This window comes from Notolabrus celidotus, chromosome 23, assembly GCF_009762535.1.
Source record: "Notolabrus celidotus isolate fNotCel1 chromosome 23, fNotCel1.pri, whole genome shotgun sequence".
Taxonomy (NCBI): domain Eukaryota; kingdom Metazoa; phylum Chordata; class Actinopteri; order Labriformes; family Labridae; genus Notolabrus; species Notolabrus celidotus.
The window spans coordinates 8,359,695-8,385,067 of record NC_048294.1 but is presented as its reverse complement, the minus strand read 5'-3'; the positions used below and the strand labels follow the sequence as shown (position 1 = coordinate 8,385,067).

Below are 25,373 nucleotides of genomic sequence, written 5' to 3'. Positions count from 1 at the left end.
TCCCCTCCTCTTGGCTCTTATTTCATCACCCTGCCTTGCCGCCCTCCCTTTTGTTTCTCTGTTCTTCCCTTGTGCTCCTCTTGGTTGTAAAGAAGTGTTTGCTACTTCGCTCAGACTTGTAATGAGCTGCTGCTGCGGATGTCACCCCAGTCATAAAAAACAAGTCTTGCTCTCTCGTCTTTCTCACTTTTTCTTATCACACTTTTCTACTTTCCAATTTGATGTCACTTCTGTTCCCTCTTTTATGATGATTATGCTTTCTAACTGGTCTAGCACTGTTCAGCCAAGGCCGTTTGTCACCCGCTTGTCCTTGTGTGATGCTCGTGCCCTTGCTGTGTCACTGATGTGAGCATAAGATAGATTAACAGAGGGCTCTATCTTCATTCATTTAGAGGAAGAAGATACACTATATGGACAAATTTTTTTGGCCACACCTGTTAATTATTGAATTCAGGTGTTTCAATCAGGCCCCTTATCTACAGTGAAGGACAATCTTACTGCTTCTGCATACCAAGACATTTTGGACCGTGCTATGCTTGCAACTTTGTGGCAACAGTTTGAGGAAAGGCACAGAGCCCTGACCCCATCAAGCACCTTTCGGATGAACTGTAGCCTTCTCATCCAACATCAGTGCCTTACTTCATTAATGCAGAATGGAAGGGTACAACTTTGTGGCAACAGTTTGGGAAAAGCCCTTTTCTATTCCACCATGACTGCACCTCAGTGCACAAAGCAAGGACTATAAGGACAAGGTTTGATGAGTTCAGCGTGGAAGAACTTGACCGACCCACACAGAGCCCTGACCTCAACCCCATCGAGCACCTTTGGGATGAACTGTAACAGAGATTATGAGCTGGGCCGGCTCGTCCAACATCAGTGCCTTACTTCATTAATGCTCTGCAGAATGGACGGGTACAACTTTGTGGCAACAGTTTTGGGAAAGCCCTTTTCTATTCCACCATGACTGCACCCCAGTGAACAAAGCAAGGACTATAAAGACACGGCTTGTTGAGTTCAGCGGGGAAGAACTTGACCGACCTGCACAGAGCCCTGATCTCAACCCCATCGAGCACCTTTGGGAAGAACCAGAACGAAGATTGCGAGCCAGGCCTTCTAGTCCAACATCACTGCTTCATTAATGCTCTACAGAATGGATGGGTACAACTTTCTGGCAACAGTTTGGGAAAAGCTCTTTTCTATTCCACCATGACTGCACCCCAGTGCACAAAGCAAGCACTATAAAGACACGGCTTGATGAGTTCAATGTGGAAGAACTTGACCGGCCAGCACAGAGCCCTGACCTCAACTCTATCGAGCACCTTTCAAATGAACCGGAACGGAGATTGCGAGCCGGGCCTTCTCGTCCAACATCAGTACCTGACCTCGTAAATGCTCTGCAGAATGAACGGGCAAAGCCTTCCAAGAAGACTGTAACCTACTATAGCTGCAAAAGGAGGACCAATTCCATATTAAAGTCAAGTGAAGTCAACTTTATTTATATAGCACATTTAAAATAACCAGTGATGGCCAAAGTGCTTTACAAGGTAAAAAGCACATGAAGACAACAATAAACAATACAACATACAAAAGTAGGAAAATGCCCCGGGGTAGACCCAGAACGTGGTGGAGGGATTATGTCTCCCGCCGGGTCTGGGATCGCTTCAGGATTCCCCAGGAGGAGCTGGAAAGTGTTGCTAGGAAGAGGGATGTCTGGGTTGATATGCTTGGACTGCTACCCCCGCGACCCGACCCCGGATAAGCGGAAGTAAATGAATGGATGGATGGACATAAAAAAGTAAAATCTGTCAGAGTGTTTGTTCTCATCCTGAGGAGGAGGCCAAAAAGAAGAGATGGGTCTTCAACAAAGATTTAAAACATTCAATAGTTGGGGGCTGATCTTATCTGAAGTGGTAAGCTGTTCCAGAGAATGGTGGCAGCTATTGCAAAGGCTCGACCGCCCTGGGTTTTTAGGCAAATCTTGGGAAGCTCCAGGAGCAGCTGGTTGGTTGACCTCAGTGCTCGAGCTGGATCATAGAAATGAGAAGATCAGACAAGTAGGATGGTGCCAATCCATTGAGGGGCTTTTGAGTTAACAAAGACATTTTAAAATCAATCCTGTGAGGGACCGGAAGCCAATGTAATATATATTAAAGTTTTTGAATAAAATGTCATTACAGTCCCCGTCGTGTAACGTTCAGGCGTCCGAATACCTTTGTCCATATAGTACATGAGCTCTGTCTTATACGTTTGTATTTCTCGCCTCCTAACTCTCAGATTTGGTAAATGTGTTCAGTTGTTTACTTCTATTAAACATTTTTGGCGAGCTAAAGTCAGAAATAAGGAATCTCATCATAAATGCGCCAACACACTGCTGTCTCCCTGTATCTGATATGCTCTAATCCCCTGCTGGATAAATAAGCTGCTCTGGAGTCTATGACATCAAGAAATATTCTAACCGAATGAAATGTGCTCTTGAGAAATGGTGTTTGGCAACTGAAAGTAAATCATATCACATTTTTTTGACATTAGATTAAAAGTTGAGATTTAAAAATCTCTTTCTTCGGTGCTTTTGTCCTCATTTTGGAAGTGATGTAAAAACTGTTAAGTGAAATGTCATCATAGATTTTCTGTTTTTGTGATTAAACCGCTTTAATCTACACCTTCACTGACTTTACAGCAGCTTTCTCAAACTTTATATGACATGCCACACTCCAGGAGTAAAAAAAACAACCTCTCAACACACACAGCAGAAAATTGGTTTTACCGTAGAGACTGCTAAGAGAATTGTTGAGTCATTCTGACCTCTAAAAACAATTTGAGCAAAAACAAACCTTGACCTCTCTTCTCCCTCCATGTTTCTTTTTCTTTTGTTAGACTAAGATGAAGCAGTTGGAGCAGGAGGCCCACCGAGCGGCTGGACAAATCTTCCTGGTCACCAGCAACGCTCAATTACGAACAGTGCGTATCTATTCCTTATGTCTGTTTGTGCGTTCTGAGGCTTTACATCTCTTACAATCACACATTTTGAAATTTTCTTGGTTTTCTCTGTCCTCCTTCCATTTTTTTGTGTTAATGTCTCCATATTTTGTTGCTTGTATGTTGCCATGTCATGGATCTTCATTGTTTTAATTTAAAGGTTTTGTTTGAGAAGCTGTGCCTCCAAGAGCGCTGCGAGAACAAGAAGCTTCCCAAAACCGTCAACAAGCAGCAGCAGTCCACATCAGAAGCTGCGGTACGACACACAAGCACACAGATATATCAATTTCATCCTCAAATAATAGTAATTATATAGATGTAGCTGGAATCTAACAGCAAGAGGACAAATGGGAAAACAGTAAAACAACAGATTTGCTGCAAGCGACAACATGTCTAGAGGTTGTTGTAGATTAGTGGTTTCCAAACTTTCCAGCCTGCGATCCCCAAAATAGCGGTGCTGGAGACCGGCCGGTAATATGCCAATCTAAAAACAGACAAAATAGAACAAAAATGTGCTTAAGATACTTAATTTAGCTGGTTGATAGAACATGAGACTACATATGTGCACATGTTGCTGAAAATTAACCTGCTGCCACTGATACCGTCATTTTTCTGTCACCTCAGAGGTCATGTGGCAACAAAGAAAAGTAGATAACAGATGAAACCTTTTTTTATTTACATCATTTTGTTTAAAATTAAACCACTAGTTTCAACTTTATTTTTTATAATTATCAATCAAATATGCTGTTTTAAATAGTTTTTGTTTTTTGAAGGCATTTTGCCCCCCCCATCAGTGTTTTGCTATTCCCCAGAGGGTTCAGGCCCCCACTTTGAGAACTACTGTTGTAGATGATTGTTCAGTATTTAAGCTCCTACAAAGACAGTAAAGTCCTATCCTTTCTCATCTTCATCTTGAATCTTTAAAGTTGTTGCAGCTTCAGGACCTGCACCCCCTGCCAAAGATCATTCTGGAGTACAGACAGGTCAGTCATGTTCGCACCTTCTTTTAAACATTGAGAAACGATCGTCAGAAACATAGTGCAGCATAGAGTTCACTTCACTTAATATAACATCTTGCCATCTTAATCAAATGTTGAGATTAACCTGACTTCTTTCTCTGAAGTTCTTGTGTAAACTGTATGGAAAAAAGTTCCCAATAGTACAGCATTTTTCTTTGGTACCTCATCTTGTGAGTTTACAGTTGTCTGCATTCTAACCCCCAGGTTCACAAAATCAAGTCCACTTTTGTCGACGGGATTCTCTCATGCATGATGAGCAAGGTGAGCGCACAGCAGAGGAGACAGTTACATAGAAGAACTCATAAATCAAAAGTTGTTATCACCACTAGGACTTGATGCCTCCTCTTTGATAGAGTAATTGTAAGCACTATCTCCTCTAAGCTTCCCTCCTTCTCTCAGTCGTGTTTAATTCCACTGCTGTAGAGAAAATATGCTGTTCTTCGTGTTGACAGTGTCCACATAGACTGTGTTTTCTTCTCTACGAGAGCAGCAGCTTGTGTTTGTAAAACTGTGCTTACTCAACTCTGCAAATGAGTCTGTCAGGCTGTCTGTAGAACTGTTTGGCTTCTGAGGGTACTGATTCAGTTGGTGGTCGGAAGACTGAGGCGAAGGCTAGTGCCAGCATGAGGAGAGAAACATTTTTCACTCATAGCTGAGATATGGTACAATGCATGCTGTTTGGGGTATCAGTAATGGGGGCATGAAGGAGCTCTTTTAGGCAAGTTAGAAACAATTTGGTGACTTTTCTAAATCTGATCTTTAATATTTTCGAACCAAACTGTCTGAATAATGGTGCGTTCCATTTGATATTGGAAGTCGGAAATTCTGAGATGACTGTTGGATACATTACCCATCGGAACGCCTGCTGAAGTAAGAATTTCTACTTGGAAACTCAGCAACTTCTGTAACCCAAGCTCCAAATCCAAGATGGCTTCTTCCTGCATCAACAGTAAAAAAAACTGTACTTTCAGTTGTCTTTATTTACAACTTAGTCTTCTTCTATGTAATCCAATTAATCACACCTATAGTATTGTGTAAGTTCTATCTGTGGACTTGTTATGTTGCTTTCACCCACAAGCTATCACAAAATAGCTGTGTCCCAATCCAGATCACATTTGAATCGCATCGGCGCATCCAAGGCTGTCTCATTACAAAGACACATCCAGTTGTGGCCAACAACTCTGTCCAACTATTCCAGGGCTGTGAAGGACGCATTTAGGGAATCCTTTGCAGCCTCACATACCCCAAGATTCATTGAGCATCAGTTCAAATGGGGTGGCCGAACTGCAATCTTCAGAGGATTAAACATTTAAATGTAAGGATTTGGTTTAAACTTGATTGAAAAGCAAGCGATACCGATAAAAAAAAAGAAAGAGGCATTTCTACTCAATGTATTAAACGTTAAATAATGCAGTCATGCCACTGCACTTTATAGCTTCAGTTGGATGCAGACATACCAATCTGTTATCGTCTGGAATTGGCTAAGGATGCTTACAACAACTGGAGCTAATTTCCAAAGTATTTTGAACCCGGTCAACTTGGATCTGACGTCATTCCCTAAATGGAAAGCACCATGAAGTTGTGGGAGAAACATTTGTTTTGTGCCCGGGTAATCTTTTGAAGTTCCATTTTTATCTTGAAACAGATGGAATAAAAATAATTGCCAGTGAGAAAAGTTTCCCTAGATTATTGTCAAAGTTTCCTCTTTAGGTCTGTGGAAAAAGTTTTTCACAGGTAAATACGTTTGCAAGGATAATTTTTCAGATATGTTTATATCATCATTAAAATGGGTTTATAAAATGAGCAAGTTATAAAATAGTCATTGTTTGTTTATGTGATTTAGAACACGGAGCAGTAGTACTTTTTAGGGTCATGAGGTAGCCTGTAACTTACAAAAATGACTCATTCCTACTGACAAACATGCTTTTTACTTTGAAAAATGCTCAAGGCAAAGCTTCCCTCACTTTATAAAACTGGTTTACAGCTCTACTGAACTAAATTCATCTTCTACTACCAGCTGAGAATCTGTCAGACTGATAAGTTTGCATGAAGAACCAAAGTGTTGCTGCATAGCCTGCGTATTTTACAAACTGAACTGGCACCACAGACTGCCAGCAGATTTTTCAGACTGGGCAGCGGGTTGACAAATGGCACTGATGATGCCTCATGGTCCAAAACGGACTCAGACAAGTGATAATGGCAATGTGGATGGAAGCTGTTGTTTCCAATCTGAACAGAGCTGAACGGTTTTAGCAGACTTACTGAAACATGTATGATTAGTGATGAAAGTTTTCAGTTTTGATCCACTAGATTTGTCTCTCCATCTCTGACTCTTTATTTTACCTTCTTGACAAAACCTCAGAACTACATTTCTTCTACGTGGCATCAGACCAGCGTGGTGACGGGAAGAATCTCAGCCAAGCATCCAGTAAGTAGGACCCTCCTTCCATCTTTACACACCTCCCTCCTGATCTCAGGTCTTTCTTTAGTTTTAAAACTGGTGAAGTAGCTGCTGTAGACTGGAGCTGCAGTGCTGAGTTACTGGAGCTCTCCAGGGTGCTGAAATGCAGTTTGCCTGAAATGTGGGCGCTGTTTGCTTCTGGTCCCTGATCATGCCACAGGTAAAGGATCTCAGTAATATTCAGTATCTTAACAGTTAAATAAACACATGAAGACCATCAGAATTTTATTTTTTTATGTTAAATTCTAGTAATACTGCAGCTCAGAGATGACAGGACCAATGAGGGCTTATTATTTCAATTATTAATCAAAGACAGTTTGAGATTTTTTTTTTGCATGAAGAATAATTAAGAAGTTAAGTGCAGTGCATTTCATTATGCACACTAATTGGGGCGCCATTGGCCTAGCCGTTTAGGCGCACGCTGGTTCAACTCCCGGCCTACTATTTGCTGCATGTCTTCCCCCACTCTCTACTCCCCAAATTTCCTGTCTCTCTTCACCTGTCCTATCCAAAACACATTATAGATAAAAGTAAGAAGCTATCAGAAGTTGTTTACTCTTTGACGTGACTTTTATTGACCAGTTATTAACTCCACTATCATCAAAATACACTTATAAACCCTTATAATATGAAAAAAACACACTGGAATTTCTTCACAATGTATTTTATGGAGAAGAAAAAAATACTTTAATGGCATCACAAAAAGGACACAAAGCAATGTTGAGTAAAAAAAAACAAACAATCAGATAATCTTTAATAAAGTTGTAATAAAGGGCGCTGAGGGCCTAGCGGTCTAAGCACCCCAAGTATCGAGACTACAGTCCCTGTCGTAGAGGTTGCCGGTTTGACTCCCGGACGGTCGACCAATTGCTGCATGTCTTCCCCCACTCTCCACTCCCCACGTTTCCTGTCTCACTTCAGCTGTACTGTCAATAAAGGTGAAAAAGCCTGAAAAAATATATAACTTAAAAAACTTCATAAAGTAGTAATAAGTCATATGGTCGTCCAGCATAAATAAAGGATAAATGAATAAGTTATTAGAACCAAACATGAGTGAGCTAGACATCATCGTTAACATACTGGTGATGGAAATTTGAGTGTTTGTTCTTTGTGATCCTCGATAAAACTCTACTCTGTCTACTTTCTTTCCTACATGTAAAGTCTTTGAAGCTCAGACACAGCGTGCTCAAGATCACATATTACCAAACAACAAAGCACTGCAAACTCATTCAGTCTCATTTCTACCTGTCGGGTCTCTCTCTCTTTCTTTCACTTTCTACCTCTGTCTCTCTCTTTGTCTTATCGTTTGTCTCTCTCTCTGTCTCTGCCCCCCTCGGTATGTGACAATCAATAACTCATTTTGACATAACCCAGCTGTCAAGGTCCAGTGCTTCTGTCACTGAAATACTGCTGTTACACACTCACACACTCACATCTAGAGTCATGCATATATAATAACCGTGGACTTATTGAGATTTCTAATCTCACTCAGGAATTTGCAAGCGCTCTGAGCCGCACATCGACTTGATCCTTCTGTTACTACATGATATACACATGCGAGGGCTGGGCTGCTGTTTAACACCACTCTGCTGCCTCTCTTCTTGTTGATACATCTTGTTACTATGTGGGCGTTGGTGTCTGGTTGTTAGTGTGTAGCTGTTGTGGAGTGTGTGTGTGCCAGTTTGATCTTTGAAGCGTGTATGTTGCTGTAATTCTAATTTGTTTCCAGAGATAAAGTGATTATAGACACAGAACTGTCATTAAGATACTTAGCTGAATCAGCTCCACGCCTGTTGATTGGTTTGTAATAACTCCTCATAAAATGTTATTGGGTCTTTGGTTGAAATCAATCTAGAGCAAAAAACGTGCCACGTTGTACATGGTACCGACCTGACGGGTCTTAACCATAGACTGTAAATATAAATGGACAGCGTTGCTCCGCCTCCTCCCGTTGTACTGTTCTGAAGCCAAAAGATCCCCCTTCTGGGTGCCGCCATTGTGCAGCCAGAGCCTGTGAAGCCACTGTAATAAGCTCCGCCCTACAGCGTAACGTCACAAGACGCTGGCTGTTTCCGAAATCGCCTACTATACTAGCAGTACGTTCTGATATGTCCAAAATTCAGTATGTAGTAAGTAGTATGTGAACAAGAGCAAAATCTGCAGTATGCCAAAACTCCCCGGATGTCTACTGATTCGGGAAAATATCTCAGTATGAATCGGACCAGTCTGCCTCGCGTACTGTTTCCCAAAATGCACAGCGCTCGTTCTGCTTCTTTTTTTTTCCTCATTTTTTGACGGGAGGAAATCCGTTTTTGGGTGCTGTGAAAGTTATCAAATTACATATAAACCACTTCCTAACATTTTAAATCATAAATGGATGCTAAATAAGCATTTTATTTATCGGCTTCGCCGTTGTTTACTTCCGCCTTCCGAAACCGGAAATCCAGCGAAGTCTGGCTCAGCATGCTGCATGACAGATCGAACAGAACAGTCATACTACATACTAAATTCAAACGCAGTATCTAGTAGGCAATACCTACTGCCTACTACATTAGTAAGTAGTATGTAGCAGGCCGTTTCGGAAACAGCCGCTGTGTGTCCATTGAAGTTTCACTCCACGGCGGCTGTGAATCAAAGGAAACCCGGAAGTAAAACCCCATTTTTTAAACTCTAATAACTAACGAAAAATAAACTTTTCAGAAAAAAGAGGACTTGAACACAAAACACTCAAATACTAACTACATATCACCACAGCATACAGATATGAGAAACATTCGTACGACGTGTATTTATTTTTTAAAGTTTGACTTCGCCCCCATTCAAATGAATGGGGGAGACAGATTTTTTTTACCTATACTGCAGCCAGCCACCAGGGGGCAGTCACACTGCTGAAAGCCTCACCACCAGCCACCGGAACCTCTCCCTTGGTCTTAACTGACTGGTAAGTTAAACGTGTGTTTTGGTTAGCAAAAGGAGCGGGCATCAATGCAGCGGCTCCACTCCCTGATCCAAGACAAAGCAATACATCAGTGGTCATCATCGAGGGAATTTTGGCTTCACTTTTGTACAGCTGTAGGGAGGTGGATGCACATCGTCCATCATTATATTCAGTAAATGCTGTATACGTCAGATATTCTTAACTTGATCAACAGAACTGACAATCAGAAAGACATTAAACCAGTTTGACAGCAAATATTTGCAGGGAATAAAACAAATGAATAAAAGAAAAGTGATCCATTAAGAGGATGAAGTACAAACCAAATCTCTTAAAAATGCTCGATTTAGTCTGATAGAGAAGTGAAAAACTCTGCCGCTTAGTAGATTGAATATGAAGCTCATTTCAGCTCCCTACTAATCTTCTCCTATTTTGATGCAGAATCTAAATGAAGGTCACACACAATTTTGTCTCATTATAAGTTGGTGTGAGATGTATCCCAGCGGTGATAACCAACATGTCACCTAAAGGGCAAAAGCTGCACTTCATGCATTTCGTGTTGAGGGTAGAAAAATCAACTCTTTGCTCTGACACACACACACACACACACATACACACATACACACACACATATTCAAATGAGGAGTGTTGCAGAGGGGTTTAGCTTTCATCTGCTGTGGGTTCAAACGAGGTGAAGCCAGACTGCAGTATCAAACGGCAGCCTGAATTAAAGCAGGACAGCCATAAAACTGCTGCTGAGCTTAAAAGCGCTGCAAGAAGAGAGTGATGCTGCAGAGGGAAGTGAGCCTTTTCTTTATGCTCTTCCTCATATATTTTTATCTGCTGAAAGCCAAAAAATATGAGCAGTCTGCGAGTCTCAGCTTCCCTCTCTGCAGCTTCAGTGTTTTTATCTGAGTCTCTTCTTTTGTGTCTCTCATTCTCATGCCTTCAGTCTATTCTCTGGTTTCCCCTTCCTTTCCTTTTAACTCGCTGCTTTTTGTTGCCGAATTTACAGCTCCACCTTTTGTCGTCTTTCTCCTTCATGTTTAACTCAATTGCCCCGTCTTTTCTTGTTATTATGGTGCAGAACTCCAGCTTGTATCATCAGCTGTCTGTTTCTCTCTGCACTGCTCACTTTGAGCCCGACTCTGTTATGCCGTTCAAAGATTTATACACTCCAGCCACCTGCAGTGCATCAAGTTTACTCAGTCATGTAACTCGAACAGATGCAAACATATTGTTTATGTTGGGGTTTGTGCTAAACTGTTTTTTGTTAAGTGGCATCAGGCGCTGCAGTCCACTGGGTTTGACTCAAGCGGCAACCTCTGGTCTCAAACTATGAAGCTCATGCGGAAGTGTTATAAACTGCAGTTCATCCAGAATCCACTTGAGGCTGGCTGCAGAAACACCGGAAACCACATACACACCAATTCAAAAACGACAATCTTTGCAGCATTAATAAACATGTTTACAGCTTGGTTAAAAAAACGTCTTGGCCCTACGTAGCTAATTTCTCTATCGGCACACACTGTATGGTGGGTGAATCTTTTTCTAATGTGACGGTTCAGAAGATATTAAGATTATAAGTTTTTGCCCAAATAAGGACATGACTGACTTGACGCCCGGTTGGGAACACATAGCTGTTGGCTAAGAGGCTCAAACTCCGCCTCTTTACGTCACACTCTGCCTGGTTGAGTTCTGCATTTCCAATATGGCTGTCGCCGTTGATTGGCTTCAAAACAGCTCTCAGGAACAGATGGGTGACATCACGGATACTACGTCCATAATTTATACAGTCTATGGTTTGACTCCCTAAATTTGGACGATTCCTCTCCTTACTTCACTCAGAAATGTAATGCAGATATGTTATTTGCAGATTTCCCTATTTTTTAAATTTTTTAAATTTTCATTATTATTTTTTATTTTTTAATTGGAATCACATGAGTTCCCAATTGTACAAATTACATTTGTTACTTGTCATCTATAGTGATCCACCTTTTTTTATGTTAAAAGACAGAAATCAATAAAAACAAAAACAAACAAATAAAAAGAACAATGACAGAACATGGGGTGTCTGTTTCACAAGAAAATAATAAGTACAAAGACTTTTAATCAACCAATCAATCAATCAATCAATCAATCAATCAATCAATCAATCAATCAATCAACCAACCATCCATCCATCCATCCATCCATCCATCCATCCATCCATCCATCCATCCATCCATCCATCCATCCATCCATCCATCCATCCATCCATCCATCCATCAACCATCCATCCATCCATCCATCCATCAATCCATCAATCAATCCATCAATCCATCAATCAATCAGACTTTATTTATAAAGCACTTTTCATACGATAACATTGTGACACAAAGTGCTGTACAAAAAATATAAAAATAAAAAGACCCCCCATCCTAATCCCAACCAGCCCCGACCCCAAAACCCACCCACAATCCTAAAGTGAAGAACACAATATATGAAACAATGATAAAAACAATGAAAATACAATAAATAAATACAAATAACTGCTGAACAAACTGAGGAAACGCTCTCATGACATCTTAATGAGGAAACACTGGAGGTATAATATGTTCAAACTAAACACAAGAATTGAAAATCACCAAAATAAAAGACATTTCTAAGATTAAACACTAAAATATTAAACAATTAAAAGAAAATAAGATGCTATACTTACAGTTGATAAATAAATGAGATAATTAAACACTAAAATATTAAACCATAAAAGGAAAATAAGACGCTATACTTAAAAAATAAATGACAGAATAAAAAGTGACAAAAATTTTAACTAGATGATAAATAAATAAATTAAAACTGTTGTAAGAATAAAACTCAGTTAAAGTCGAGACTAAAAAGGTAGGTCTTGAGACTTTGATACACAGAAGTAAGTTTGAATACTTTAAACAAAAGAGGGTCTTTTTGTAGAAATATAAGTCATCCACTTACTCCACACTTCCTCAAATTTGTCTTTCTGAAGCTTCAAAGAAAAGGTAATCCGTTCCATTTTTGAAATGCCATAAATTATATCATACCAGCCATCGATAGATGGTGGGGCAGGTTTAAGCCATTTTCTGGTTATTGCTTTCCTGGCAGCTATGCTCAATATTCCAAATAAATAAATACATTTTCTATTATTGGATGTGTGGAGGTGTCCAACAAAGAGCTGGTCCCAATTTAAAGTCACATTTGTATCAAACACCTCCCTTAGTTCTTTATGTAGGGGAGAACGGGGTTGGTTGTCACACGGGTTGGTTGACACACTTGTTATATCTCGTCACTGTCTCTCAAATTGGGGTATGGACTTTTCCAGAATTAGGATCAGAGCTCACCTACATAGTCTTCTCTGGAGTAAGACAGCTGAACGTGAGGTGAGAGGACTTTTTGTGTTTTTCATGTCAAATTGTAAATATTCAGCTCCTCAGTATTTTTCTTCTAGGCTTTTAAATGATGGGTTTAGAACAAAGCAAGTGTTACCCTTACAAAGTGTGAGGGGAAAGCTGTAGTTTAGATTTTTATTAGCCAGCTAAGTAGTTGTTAGATGGTTGTTAGCCTTGATGCTAGCAAAAAAATCCAGTTGGGGTTGGTCATCACATTCTCTTTGGGGTTGGTTGTCACATGTAACAACCAACCCCTATGTTGGCAAAATCATGCATGGTGAAATGAGTTAGTGTGCGCAGACCCTACATTTGCCATCACTGTAACTCAGACAGTGACTGCATGTAGTCTTTGATGATGAGCAATCATCAAAACAGTAAAAAGTGAGACAACCAACCCCATTCTCCCCTATATCAAACCAAAAAGGGTTTACTTTGGGACATAGCCACAGATTTCCCTTTTATCATGATTTAATTCTTACCAATGCAAACCCATGTGGTGAAATGTTTTCCTCTTGACAGATCAGTTTCCTATTGCTACAATATTTAAGACTGACGTACACAAGAATACTGCTTTAGTTTATTATTTATACTAAGCTCTTTTGTTCAGTCTCATGATTCTTTATCAGTCTTTTTCCCACACTGCACACTGAGCTTCCTTCAGGGCTTCTAAAGCACTTAAATGATCGTCAAAGGCTGCTCTACATTCAGTCATTAAATGTTTCACACGTACAGATAAATCCTCCCCGGGCTGATCCGAGCTCTACATGGCAGCGTATGTATTATGTGCGTTGCTAACTCACTGGCAGTGTTGAGCACTCACAGACGTACATATACAGTTTCATACATTTGTCATATTGTTTACTGAACTAGGAAGAAGAGTAGTCCGGATTTAGATGAAGGCTAAATGGAGTTTTATGCGCTATGTGAATGGAGGTAATTTAGCACACAGAACGGCAGGAGTGTGTGTGCATGTGTTAATTTATGAGTCATTATATTGGTGCAGTGTGATTAAATTACTGCACACTAGCGTAGTGATTCAGTCGTCCCCATCTGTTTAACAAGGCAGCGCTCCTCTGACACTCTGACTGTGTCCCTCTGTGGGACAGATTTAGGTTCATAAAAGCACACGGCAAATTTGCGCCGCAACTTTTATTAAATCTGAACTCAACAGTCTGTGTGTGGTTAGTGCTTGATGCACTGATGTAGCAATGTGGAAAATGGAGTAGTCCCTCCAGTTATAAAAGTAGCGTCATGCATTCAGAGCGGATGCAGACTCATATAGTTTATAGAGTTAATCTGCGAGCATGCTGCAAGCCCTTTATTCAGTCATGGACCTACGTAGTTCCTGGTGCTATCCAACAGTTAAGCAGTAAAAAGCATGATGCAAATCAGCAGCTGGGAAAACCTTTCAGATTCCAGGTATTTTTTATGAGAAAAATAAAGAGAATGAGTTGATGCTGTTTTGAAATAGTGTGTTGTTTATATCAGTTGTTCTCAAAGTGGGGTCGGCAAACCATAGCGTGGGGGTCCGTGAAATAATTTGAATACATTTCTAATAAATTATAAAATTGTGCTGTGTCATTACAAAACAGCATATACACCATTTTTATGATACTATTTAGTGGCTCGAAGGGATATGCAAGTCTTCCTACTGTTAATTTTCTGAAAGCGTTTAAGATCAATTACTTGAAAAGTATAAATGCTGTCATGTTGAGTCCACAAGGAATGAAATGACCCTCTGTTTTAAAGTATACAAGTGGTATTTACTTGATTCAAAATGAAGTGTTATCTGTTAATCACTATGGTACAGGTCTGAAGTATTTACATTGATACGTTTTACAATACAAATTAGTTCCAAGGGCAATTAAGAGTGCAAATGGTAGTAAGCATGTGCTTTAGTGATGGGAAGTTCGGCTCTTTTCAGACAGCCGGCTCTTTTAACTCGGCTCCCAAAGAAGAGCCGGCTCTTTCATCTCCCGAACGACTCTTAATTTAGGATGTTTTGTAGCCGTATGTTTTACCTTAACTTTGCAAAAAAATTATAATTTGTGTGTTGAAAACCCTTTAACGTACGCTATGTTTATGAGAAGCCTAATAATTGCCCAATTTTGCTACAAAACCATTCTATCGGGTTAGGATTAAGGTTAGGGTTATGATTACGATTAGGCTTAGGGTTGGGATTAGGGTTAGGGTTAGGGTTATGATTAGGGTTAGGGTTAGGGTTATGATTAGGGTTAGGGTTAGGATTAGGGTTAGGGTTGGGATTAGGGCTAGGGTTAGGGTTAGGATTAGGGTTAGGGTTATGATTAGGGTTAGGGTTAGGGTTAGGGATAGGGTTATGATTAGGGTTAGGGTAAGGATTAGGGTTAGGGTTGGGATTAGGGCTAGGGTTAGGGTTGGGATTAGGGTTAGGGATAGGGTTATGATTAGGGTTAGGGTAAGGGTTAGGGTTGGGATTAGGGCTAGGGTTAGGGTTGGGATTAGGGTTATGATTAGGGTTAGGGTTAGGGTTAGGGTTAGGGTTGGGATTAGGGCTAGGGCTAGGGTTAGGGTTGGGATTAGGGTTAGGGATAGGGTTATGATTAGGGTTAGGGTTAGGATTAGGGTTAGGGTTGGGATTAGGGCTAGGGTTAGGGTTGGGATTAGGGTTAGGGATAGGGTTATGATTAGGGTTAGGGTAAGGATTAGGGTTAGGATTATGATTAGGGTTAGGGTTATGATTAGGGTTAGGGTAAGGATTAGGGTTAGGGTTAGGGTTATGATTAGGGTTAGGGTTAGGATTAGGGTTATGATTAGGGTTAGGGTTAGGGTTAGGATTAGGGTTATGATTAGGGTTAGGGTTGGGATTAGGGTTAGGGTTAAGGATAGGGTTATGATAAGGGTTAGGGTTAGGATTAGGGTTAGGGTTAGGATTATGATTAGGGTTAGGGTTATGATTAGGGTTAGGGTTAGGATTAGGGTTCGGGTTAGGGTTATGATTAGGGTTAGGGTTATGATTAGGGTTAGGGTTATGATTAGGGTTTGGGTTAGGGTTAGGGTTAGGGTTATGATTAGGGTTAGGGTTAGGATTAGGGTTAGGATTAGGGTTAGGGTTAGGATTAGGGTTAGGGTTATGATTAGGGTTAGGGTTAGGATTAGGGTTAGGATTAGGGTTAGGGTTAGGATTAGGGTTAGGGTTATGATTAGGGTTAGGATTAGGGTTAGGATTAGGGTTAGGGTTAGGGTTAGGATTAGGGTTAGGGTTATGATTAGGGTTAGGGTTAGGGTTATGATTAGGGTTAGGGTTATGATTAGGGTTAGGGTTATGATTAGGGTTAGGGTTAGGGTTAGGGTTAGGATGAGGGTTAGGGTTAGGGTTAGGGTTAGGGTTAGGATTAGGGTTAGGATTATGATGAGGGTTAGAATTAGGGTTAGGGTTAGGGTTAGGGTTAGGGTTAGGATTAGGGTTAGGATTAGGGTTAGGGTTAGGGTTAGGGTTAGGGTTATGATTAAGGTTAGGGTTAGGGTTATGATTAAGGTTAGGGTTAGAACCAGTACTAAACTTAAGCAAACAGAACCAGAACCAAACTCATGCAAACAGAACCCGAACCAGAACTGAACCAGAACCAGACCAGAACCAGAACCGAACTCAAGCAAACCGAACCAGAACCGAACCAGAACCGAACCAGAACCGAACCAGAACCGAACTCAAGCAAACCGAACCAGAACCGAACCAGAACCGAACCAGAACCGAACCAGAACCAGAACCGAATCAGAATCAAACTTAAGCAAACAGAGCCAGAACCAAACTCATGCAAACAGAACCAGAATCAAACAGAACCAGAACCGAACCAGAACCGAACCAGAACCGAACCAGAACCGAACCAGAACCAGAACCGAACTCAAGCAAACAGAACCAGAACCGAACCAGAACCGAACCAGAACCGAACCAGAATCAAACTTAAGCAAACAGAACCAAACCGAACCAGAACCGATCCAGAACCAAACCAGAACCGAACCAGAACCGAACCAAACTGAACCAGAACCAGAACCATAATCAAGCAAACAGATCTAGAACCAAGTCAGGCAAACAATCTGAACCCAACTCAACTAAACAGAACCAGAACCAACTCAAGCAAACAGAACCAGAACAGGATTTGGATTAGGGTTAGGATTATGGTTAGGGTTAGGGTTGGGATTAGGGTTAGGGTTATGATTAGGGTTATGATTAGGGATAGGGTTATGATTAGGGTTAGGGTAAGGATTAGGGTTAGGATTAGGGTTAGGGTTATGACTAGGGTTAGGGTTAGGGTTATGATTAGGGTTAGGGTTAGGATTAGTGTTAGGGTTAGGATTAGGGTTAGGGTTAAGATTAGGGTTAGGGTTATGATTACGGTTAGGGTTAGGGTTATGATTAGGGTTAGGGTTTGGGTTATGATTAGGGTTAGGGTTATGATTAGGGTTAGGGTTTGGGTTATGATTAGGGTTAGGGTTAGGATTAGGGTTAGGGTTAGGATTAGGGTTAGGGTTATGATTAGGGTTAGGGTTATGATTAGGGTTAGAGTTAGGGTTATGATTAGGGTTAGGGTTATGATTAGGGTTAGGGTTATGATTAGGGTTAGGGTTATGATTAGGGTTAGGGTTAGGGTTATGATTAGGGTTAGGGTTAGGATTAGTGTTAGGGTTAGGATTAGGGTTAGGGTTAAGATTAGGGTTAGGGTTATGATTACGGTTAGGGTTAGGGTTATGATTAGGGTTAGGGTTTGGGTTATGATTAGGGTTAGGGTTAGGATTAGGGTTAGGGTTAGGGTTAGGATTAGGGTTAGGGTTATAATTAGGGTTAGGGTTAGGGTTAGGGTTATGATTAGAGTTAGGGTTTGGGTTAGGGTTTGGATTAGGGTTTGGGTTAGGGTTAGGCCTATGGTTAGGATTAGGGTTAGGGTTAGGGTTATGACTAGGCTTAGGGTTATGATTAGGGTTAGGGTTTGGGTTAGGGTTTGGGTTAGGATTAGGGTTAGGGTTAGGGTTAGGGTTAGGATTAGGGTTAGGGTTATGATTAGGGTTAGGGTTTGGGTTAGGGTTTGGGTTAGGATTAGGGTTAGGGTTAGGGTTAGGGTTAGGATTAGGGTTAGGGTTAGGATTAGGGTTAGGGTTTGGGTTAGGGTTTGGGTTTTGGTTAGGGTTTGGGTTTGGGTTTGGGTTAGGGTTAGGGTTTGTGTTAGGGTTTGGGTTTGGTTAGGGTTTGGGTTTTGGTTAGGGTTTGGGTTTGGGTTTGGGTTAGGGTTAGGGTTTGTGTTAGGGTTTGGGTTTGGTTAGGGTTTGGGTTTTGGTTAGGGTTTGGGTTTGGGTTTGGGTTTGGGTTAGGGTTAGGGTTTGTGTTAGGGTTTGGGTTTGGGTTAGGGTTTGGGTTTTGGTTAGGGTTTGGGTTAAATTGTAGAATAAAAAAATGAATAAAGGCCAATACATGTATTTTTTACAGACAGTGCGCAGGAGTTTTCTTGCAGTAAATGTCAGGGGCAAAGGTCTTCTTTTTGAGTCTATAAAGAAAAAGAAGATTTACATGTTCCCACTGTGAATGAAGCAAAATGCTAAATAATTTATATTCGTTGGCATCTCTGTGTGTGCCCACAACCTTCATGCCACCCCTGCATCAGCCATTGCCCAGTGTAGCCACCCCATTCTAAAGAAGCCTTCACACACCCCTGAATCTTCAGAGTGATTCATGAATGCAAAGTGTTTAAGTGTGTGTGAGTCATGGAAGTAATTCGTCTTCTGTTAACTCTTCAGGTTCATCAGCCAAGGTGGTTTGGACGCTCAGAATCCATAAAGCTGTTTACTTTGGAAATAAAGGATTACATCAACATCATTTGCAAGTCTGACATGCATCCTGTTTAAATGCATATTAAATAGACCACAATTAAACACTGTTTAACAGCACTTTTATGACTCATGCAAGCATGTTTGCATAACCTGGCCCTTGCACAATAGATACTTTATGTGATTGTTTAGTCATCTGCATCTTACCCGCTAATGAGTTAGCTTCAGCCAAAGCTATCGTGCATATTCCATCTGATCTAAAAAAAACATGGGGTCGAACAGGCTAACAGGTGCTTAGGCAACAAGTGTCATTGTCCCGCTCTTGTGGGGTCCAAGCAGACCCACGGGAGCGCCAATAGAAGCCAATTACAAGTTCATTATAAAGCCATTGTGAGCCTGTATCAGGATATGAGAGGTAATACAAACACTGCGTTGTTATGGAGAATAAGGAGCAGGGCTGCAAACAATGAGAGCAGTGAAAACATGACAGAAAAACAAGCACATCTGCATGATGAAGTGGTCCTTTCAGGGTAGATGAGCATAGGAGGAGTGTGTGTGTTGGTGTGTTTGGTAGATTTGAAGTAGTGTGTGTTTTGTGTCTGACAGCTGCGGAATATTTATGTCGTGTATGTTTTTTGTACAAGTTTTTGTGTCAGCTCTTTATATTCAACACATGCTGATATAATTGAGGAACAACATCATCAGCTGCTATTTAATGAAGCCCATCCTGTGTCATCACTTGTGCATTTTCTCATGACACACACTGCTTTGACTAACTCCTTTCTCACCTCTAGATTTTGATCTCTTACCTGTAGTGTTAGAGCTCCGGTGTTCTTCTGTTTTTTAGGCCCCAATTTGAGTTTTGTTGGCCTGTCCAAGCACATAATGAGTGAAATTTTTTGATCACTCTTTATTTTCAAAGATATTAAACTTACGAGTTTTGCCCATTTAAGGACATGGCTGACTTGATTGACAGGCGAAGAGGCTAAAGGCCCGCCTCTTTTCCTCACACTAGCTTGGACAGTGTTGGGTTGTGTTCAGCATTACCAATATGGCACCTGCTGATGATTGGCTTTAAAACAGTGTCCATTTTTTATACAGTCTATGGTCGTGTCTGATCTTGTCTTATCTTTTCTTGGTGAATCTCATTGTATCCTATCCTTTTCTATCGTACCATGAGTTACTGTGTAATCCCCACTCCCAGTGAATGGCAGTCTTATATTGTTAAAAGTGCTTAAATGCAGATAAAGCGAATACATTTCCGCAAAAGTATTATCTCTGCATAGGAAACACCTCTTCAACTGCAAATTATTTACCTGCTGTTGCAATGTATGTACACTTCAATTCAACTACAGAATTGAGAGACATTTTGACACCAAGGTAGAGATTTCAGAGGCCGATAGCGCCCTCTGCTGTTTTAAAAGGGTATAGTATGTCAGTTTTCATCTCACTGATTTCAATCAATAAATTCTTGTTTCATAGTCTTTGGTTTTAGTCCTTATAAAGCTTTTTGTTTTGTCAAAGCAACACAAAGTGTGTCTTTTATTTTGTGTAACTCTTGGACAAGGTCTCGATGTACCTTCAGCGCATCTCTTCTGCTTTATGATTTATGCTGCCGTCACCACAAACCCTGTGCATGATGGGAAATGCTGAGCGTTCACCTACGTCACCTGTCACATCACAGGGCAACTCACACACAGCAGACACACACGCATTTCCAATTACATGCACCTTACTCATTCATCTGCTCTGAGTACACACTGCAGGTCACGTATCACAAGAACACGTGGAACGACATCACTGAACCTCTGTATGTGTGTGTGATTGTTATTGGTGCCTGGTCCCTCATGTGTACTTTCCTCTGTCCACACCCTGCCACTGCAGTCCTCTCTTTCCCCTCCCTCTCTCCCTCCTGTGAATAATGAATGAGTTGTGAAAGCAGAGAGCTGTTTTCTCACACACACACCTGCACACGCCCACTGCGAGGTCAAACCGCCACATACAGGCTCCGATCCATGATGGGAATCCCTCTTATGCTGGTGTGTGTCTCTGCGTACACACCATGTCCGCCATGTCCTTTATAAAAAAGATCCTCTTTACACACAAACACTCAAACACCTTTAGCTGTGTGTAGATGTGTGTTTAAAGAGGTGGATACACTGGGATTAACTGGGATTAAAATGAAAATGCTGAGTCTAAACGGTTTCTTCCTTCCATCAAACGATGCCTGTGTGTGTTTGTGTGTGTGTGTGTGTGTGTATTTCCCTTTATTCCTCCTTTAGACACAAAAAAAAATGCATACGTGTATTATTGTACACGTGTTTGTCTCTATCAGCAGCGTATTAGATTACTCAGTGGGTCGATGAAAGGTGGGCCAGGAGCCCAGTGAGCATCGGACTGTTCCTATTTTCAGATGTGTATTGGAAAACTTGAAAGACCTGAGGTGTTGGCTGGAGTCTCAAGACTTCTCTGTTTTTTTCCTTCTCTCTGATCTCAGCTTCACAAAGCAGCCATTTCCCCACAAGTGCCACACAGACTTTCTGCTACACATTAAAAGCGAGAGATCTGACGCAGACAAGAAGTTTGATGAACTAACAGTGCTGAATGTTGAAGCGGGATTGTGTGGGAATATTCAAACCTTCACATCTCCTTTGAAAATAACACATTTGTTGCATTATTACACCGTGTCCTAACAGCATGTGACATGAGCAAGCGTCAACAGCTAGATTACGTTGTTTCCAGGTATCAGAAGGTGCTTTACAACCGCAGGAAATTTCCCCAGGAACTAGTTGCTTTTGGAGGAACTAAAGGTGCATTTCGACCAAGACTTCCGGGGTCTTTTGGCCCCCAGAACTACTTTCCCCGGAACTAAAAAGGTTCCTATGCCCCCATTTTTGTCTGTGTTTCAACTGCAGGCTGAAGTCCCAGGTAGATTGTGAAAATCAGGCCAGTGATGTGTGGAGAAAAAAAATTATATTAAATAATATTTTGAAATCTTAATAAAAAACTAAACTAGTATGCATTCCCAGGAACTCCCTCTGTGTTTCAACAACTGTGTAAACTCCACAAACACCGTAACGTTCAACCGAAAGTCCAAGGACCTTTGAAAAGTACTACACCCCAAGCAGGGGCTTTTCAGGGGGAGATTATCTACCCCTGAACTAAATTTAGACCCTGGTTCCTCCGGTCGAAACGCACCTAGTTCAGGGGTAAAGTTACTGCGGTCGAAAACGCCTTATGTGGTTTTTGACCACAGGAACCAGGGTCTAAATTTAGCTCTGGGGTAGTTCCCTCTGAAAAGCCCTTGCTCGTGAGGTAGTACTTTTCAAAGGTTTGGGGGGAACTTTGGGCGCGGGGCCAACATTGTTGAATGTTTCTGATTGGTAGAGTAACCACAGTATTTTAATTTCTCCCAGCGTCTCCCATTTGATTTATTAGCTGTGTAACAGTCGTCTTCTCTGACAACCAAATTCCCCCAGATCCTAGCCGGTCCATCTTCGATCCGTCAAGGCACCGGATCTGATATGTTTCTATTCTAGTCAATGTGTTAACTTCCACTGGATCCGCTCCGTTGCGTTCTGGCTGCGTCTCTCATTAGGCAGGCTGGAGCCCTCCGGATCAGAGACACAAGACTTCTATTTCTGCCAGATGCCGGAGCACGACGCATCAATCTCAACAGAGCAGCTGGAGCGGGACAGGAAGTCAGGCACCAAAACAAAGTAAAACATCCGGTTATCACCAGATTGTTTCTCACTTATCTACAGCAACAAACCATCATGATGAGCAGAGCCGGGCCTGGAATCAACAGGTCAGAGGTTTTCAGAGGACAATAAAGACAACATGGATGAGGAGAGGAGGAGGAGAATCGTTGATTCAGTGCTTACAGCAGGAAAACAACAGTCACATGACTCCAGCTGTCCAGCAGTCTGGCTCAGACCGGACACGGAGCAGGTGGAAGTCCCGGTGGAGCTTACCGTGAATGCGTCTCTGTCAGCTTCCGGTGATACTGTATTAAGAGTGACCCTCTAAACAGGAGACCTTCAGCTGAACGTGTCAGTGGTTGTCTAGTTTACAACAGCTGTTGAAACACAGAAGGAGTCCTCTGGAATGTTTTATTAAAATGTCAAAATATCCTCATCAGATAAGTATTTAATGATAATGTAAAGACATTTGAGAGGGAGGCATGTGGCTGAATGTCTGCAATTAACAGGGTCGCTCTTTAAACCAAAACACTGGTCGATCTCTGCCATGGCTTAGGGTTAGGCATTGCTTTAAGTACTTTGCATCGAAAGAAGTGGATGTGATGCAAGAAGACAAACCAAGCTCAAGCCAATAGATGTTTTATTGGAGTGTTTGTCCCAGTCATCCACAGTGGATGTGTAATGTGTCACAGGAAGGATAAAACTTGAGTCACTGCAAAACCTTAAAGAGTTGATGCATTTTAGGCCACAGCAATCCCAAAATACACCTTTGGGGGACTATTATTTCTATATTATAAATTTACATGATAAGATACTTAATTGTTGGCACAACAGCTGCATTTGTAGATGGTGAAGGATTAAACAAACACACACATGTCTTACAGCTTCAAAGGAGAGCACACTGAGAGTAGCTGCATATACACACAGCTGACCTTTCTCAGAGCATCATTTGTGTTTTTAGGTTTCCACACAGCAGGGGAGATTGTGTCTGCATGAAACACAGCCTTAAAAACTTCCACAGAGTAATAACACCCTTTAGCAGCACAACTTTCTAACACTACACACTGTGCAGGGTAACAGTTAACCCCAGCTGACTTGCAAATCGTGTCTTCTTTTGAACTAGAACTTCCAGGCCCTGCCGAGACAGCCGCTTCAAATCACCAAGCAGCAGAACATCCAAGGTAGGTTACACACACACATTAACACACACACATGCAGAGTGAGAAACACCCCTCCCACGCATCCTAGAGAATAAGACAGTGATAAATGTTGAGGTGTGTGCTTATGTGTGTGGGAGAGAGAGACATCTCTGAGGGCGTACAAAAACTGATGAGCAGGGAGCTAGTAAAGAAGGTTTATGAGGATGATAAAAGTCTGCAGCAGAAAAGGCCTGCTCAATAAAAAGGGTTTGTTTGCTCAGTACAGTGGCCTCTGGTGCATAGTTGCTTTGAGGGTGGTGAGTTTTAAAAGTGCACCGTAGGCCTCATATAGTTATATAATATGCATATTCATTGAAGTGATGCCATTATTTACACTTGGCCTTTTCAGACCTCTATGAATATAGTACCACTAAAATATACAACTATAATAAGTCCTTTTTTTATGTTGCCTCAGTCCCAAATCTCATCAGGTGATTTTGATTTAGTTAAATATTGCAGACAGTTAGACTTAGGCATTTCCTCCTCAAGACTCGATTACTGCAATAGCATCCTCTACGGTACACCCAACACCTTCCTCAACAAATTACAAAGACCACATCACCCCAGTCCTCCAGAACCTCCATTGGCTTCCCATCCCCTTCAGAATACAGTACAAGATCCTACTCATCACCTATAAAGCCCTCCATAACCTAGCTCCCTCCTACCTCACCGACCTTCTGCAGCCATATAATCCCTCCCGCAACCTCCGCTCCACCAACGCCAACCTCCTCACCCCTCTCACCAAACCCAAGCACCGAACCTGGGGGGACAGGGCCTTCTCTGTCGCTGCCCCCACCCTCTGGAACTCTCTCCCCCAACACCTCAGATTCTCTCCCTCACTCACCAAATTCAAATCCGGACTCAAAACACACCTATTTAGAAAGGCTTTTAAACTATAATTGATTGATTTTTTTCTTGTTTTGTTTTATTTTGCTGCCTTGCTTTTCTTTGCTTTTTTGCACTGTTTTCCTTTTGCTTTCCTATTGTATAATTGTATTTTCCTGTAAAGCGCTTGGAGAATCTTTTAAAGCGCTTTTATAAATAAAATGTATTATTATTATTATTATTATTATTTCGGTTATTTTAATAGAAGTCTAGTTTTTATAGTGTTAATATTAAAACTCCCAATCTCGCCTGAAAAACAGAATTCGCACTCTGCACTTAAATGACTCTTCAGGAAACATAAAAGGCTTTTTCCAACTTTTAATGATTTAATTTTATTAAGTCATATCAATACATAGCCTTCCAAAGAAAACACAAGCTCAAATAATAATAATAATAATAATAATACATTTTATTTCAGGGTGCCTTTCAGGACACGCAAGGTCATCTTACAAGTGTAACAATAATAAAAACACGATATGAAAAAAAGCACTCAATAAGTAAAGAACACGATGAATGAAAGGGTGAAAATGCAATAAAAAGGTAAATGTGAGGAGTTTACAGAGAATATGCTGTTCTAAAAGGGTGAGTTTTGAAATTTGGAAGAGAGTCTGAGTTACAAATAGCCAAGTTTTGTTTCTTTTGAAGTATTTGAAAATGTGAATCATTTTTTTCACCTCTTTTTAACTAATTTAAAGCTCCTGTAAGGAACTTTAAGTTTGTACTGATTTTGACAACCCCTGTGGAAAAATACGGTACACTTAATCTCCTTACTGATATTGTCCTGTACATGTATAAATCCTGTTTTTGGAAAACACAGAAACAAACAAATTACCTTGCTGTCTTCTGACAGTCAAATGTATCATTTAACGTCAGTCTTTGCCGTGGAAAATGTAAGAGAATGCTGTTTTAGCGGTGTGCTGTGAATCGCCTCGTATGACACCTACTGTACCTAGAGTCAGTGATTTCATGATTGAATAACTTCAAAGAAATTATCAGTATT

General features: G+C 41.1%; 1 protein-coding gene across 9 annotated transcripts in view; it reads left to right on the top strand.

The window, feature by feature from the left end:
* Positions 1 to 25,373, top strand: part of poln (polymerase (DNA directed) nu) — a 93,965-nt gene that overhangs the window by 24,869 nt on the left and 43,723 nt on the right. For all 9 annotated transcript variants that reach the window (XM_034676245.1, XM_034676251.1, XM_034676246.1 and 6 more), the window contains 6 exons: positions 2,875 to 2,958; positions 3,137 to 3,232; positions 3,903 to 3,959; positions 4,200 to 4,256; positions 6,358 to 6,423; positions 23,413 to 23,470. In XM_034676245.1, coding sequence (XP_034532136.1) covers positions 2,875 to 2,958; positions 3,137 to 3,232; positions 3,903 to 3,959; positions 4,200 to 4,256; positions 6,358 to 6,423; positions 23,413 to 23,470 — 418 coding nt within the window. The remainder of the gene's footprint in view (positions 1 to 2,874; positions 2,959 to 3,136; positions 3,233 to 3,902; positions 3,960 to 4,199; positions 4,257 to 6,357; positions 6,424 to 23,412; positions 23,471 to 25,373) is intronic.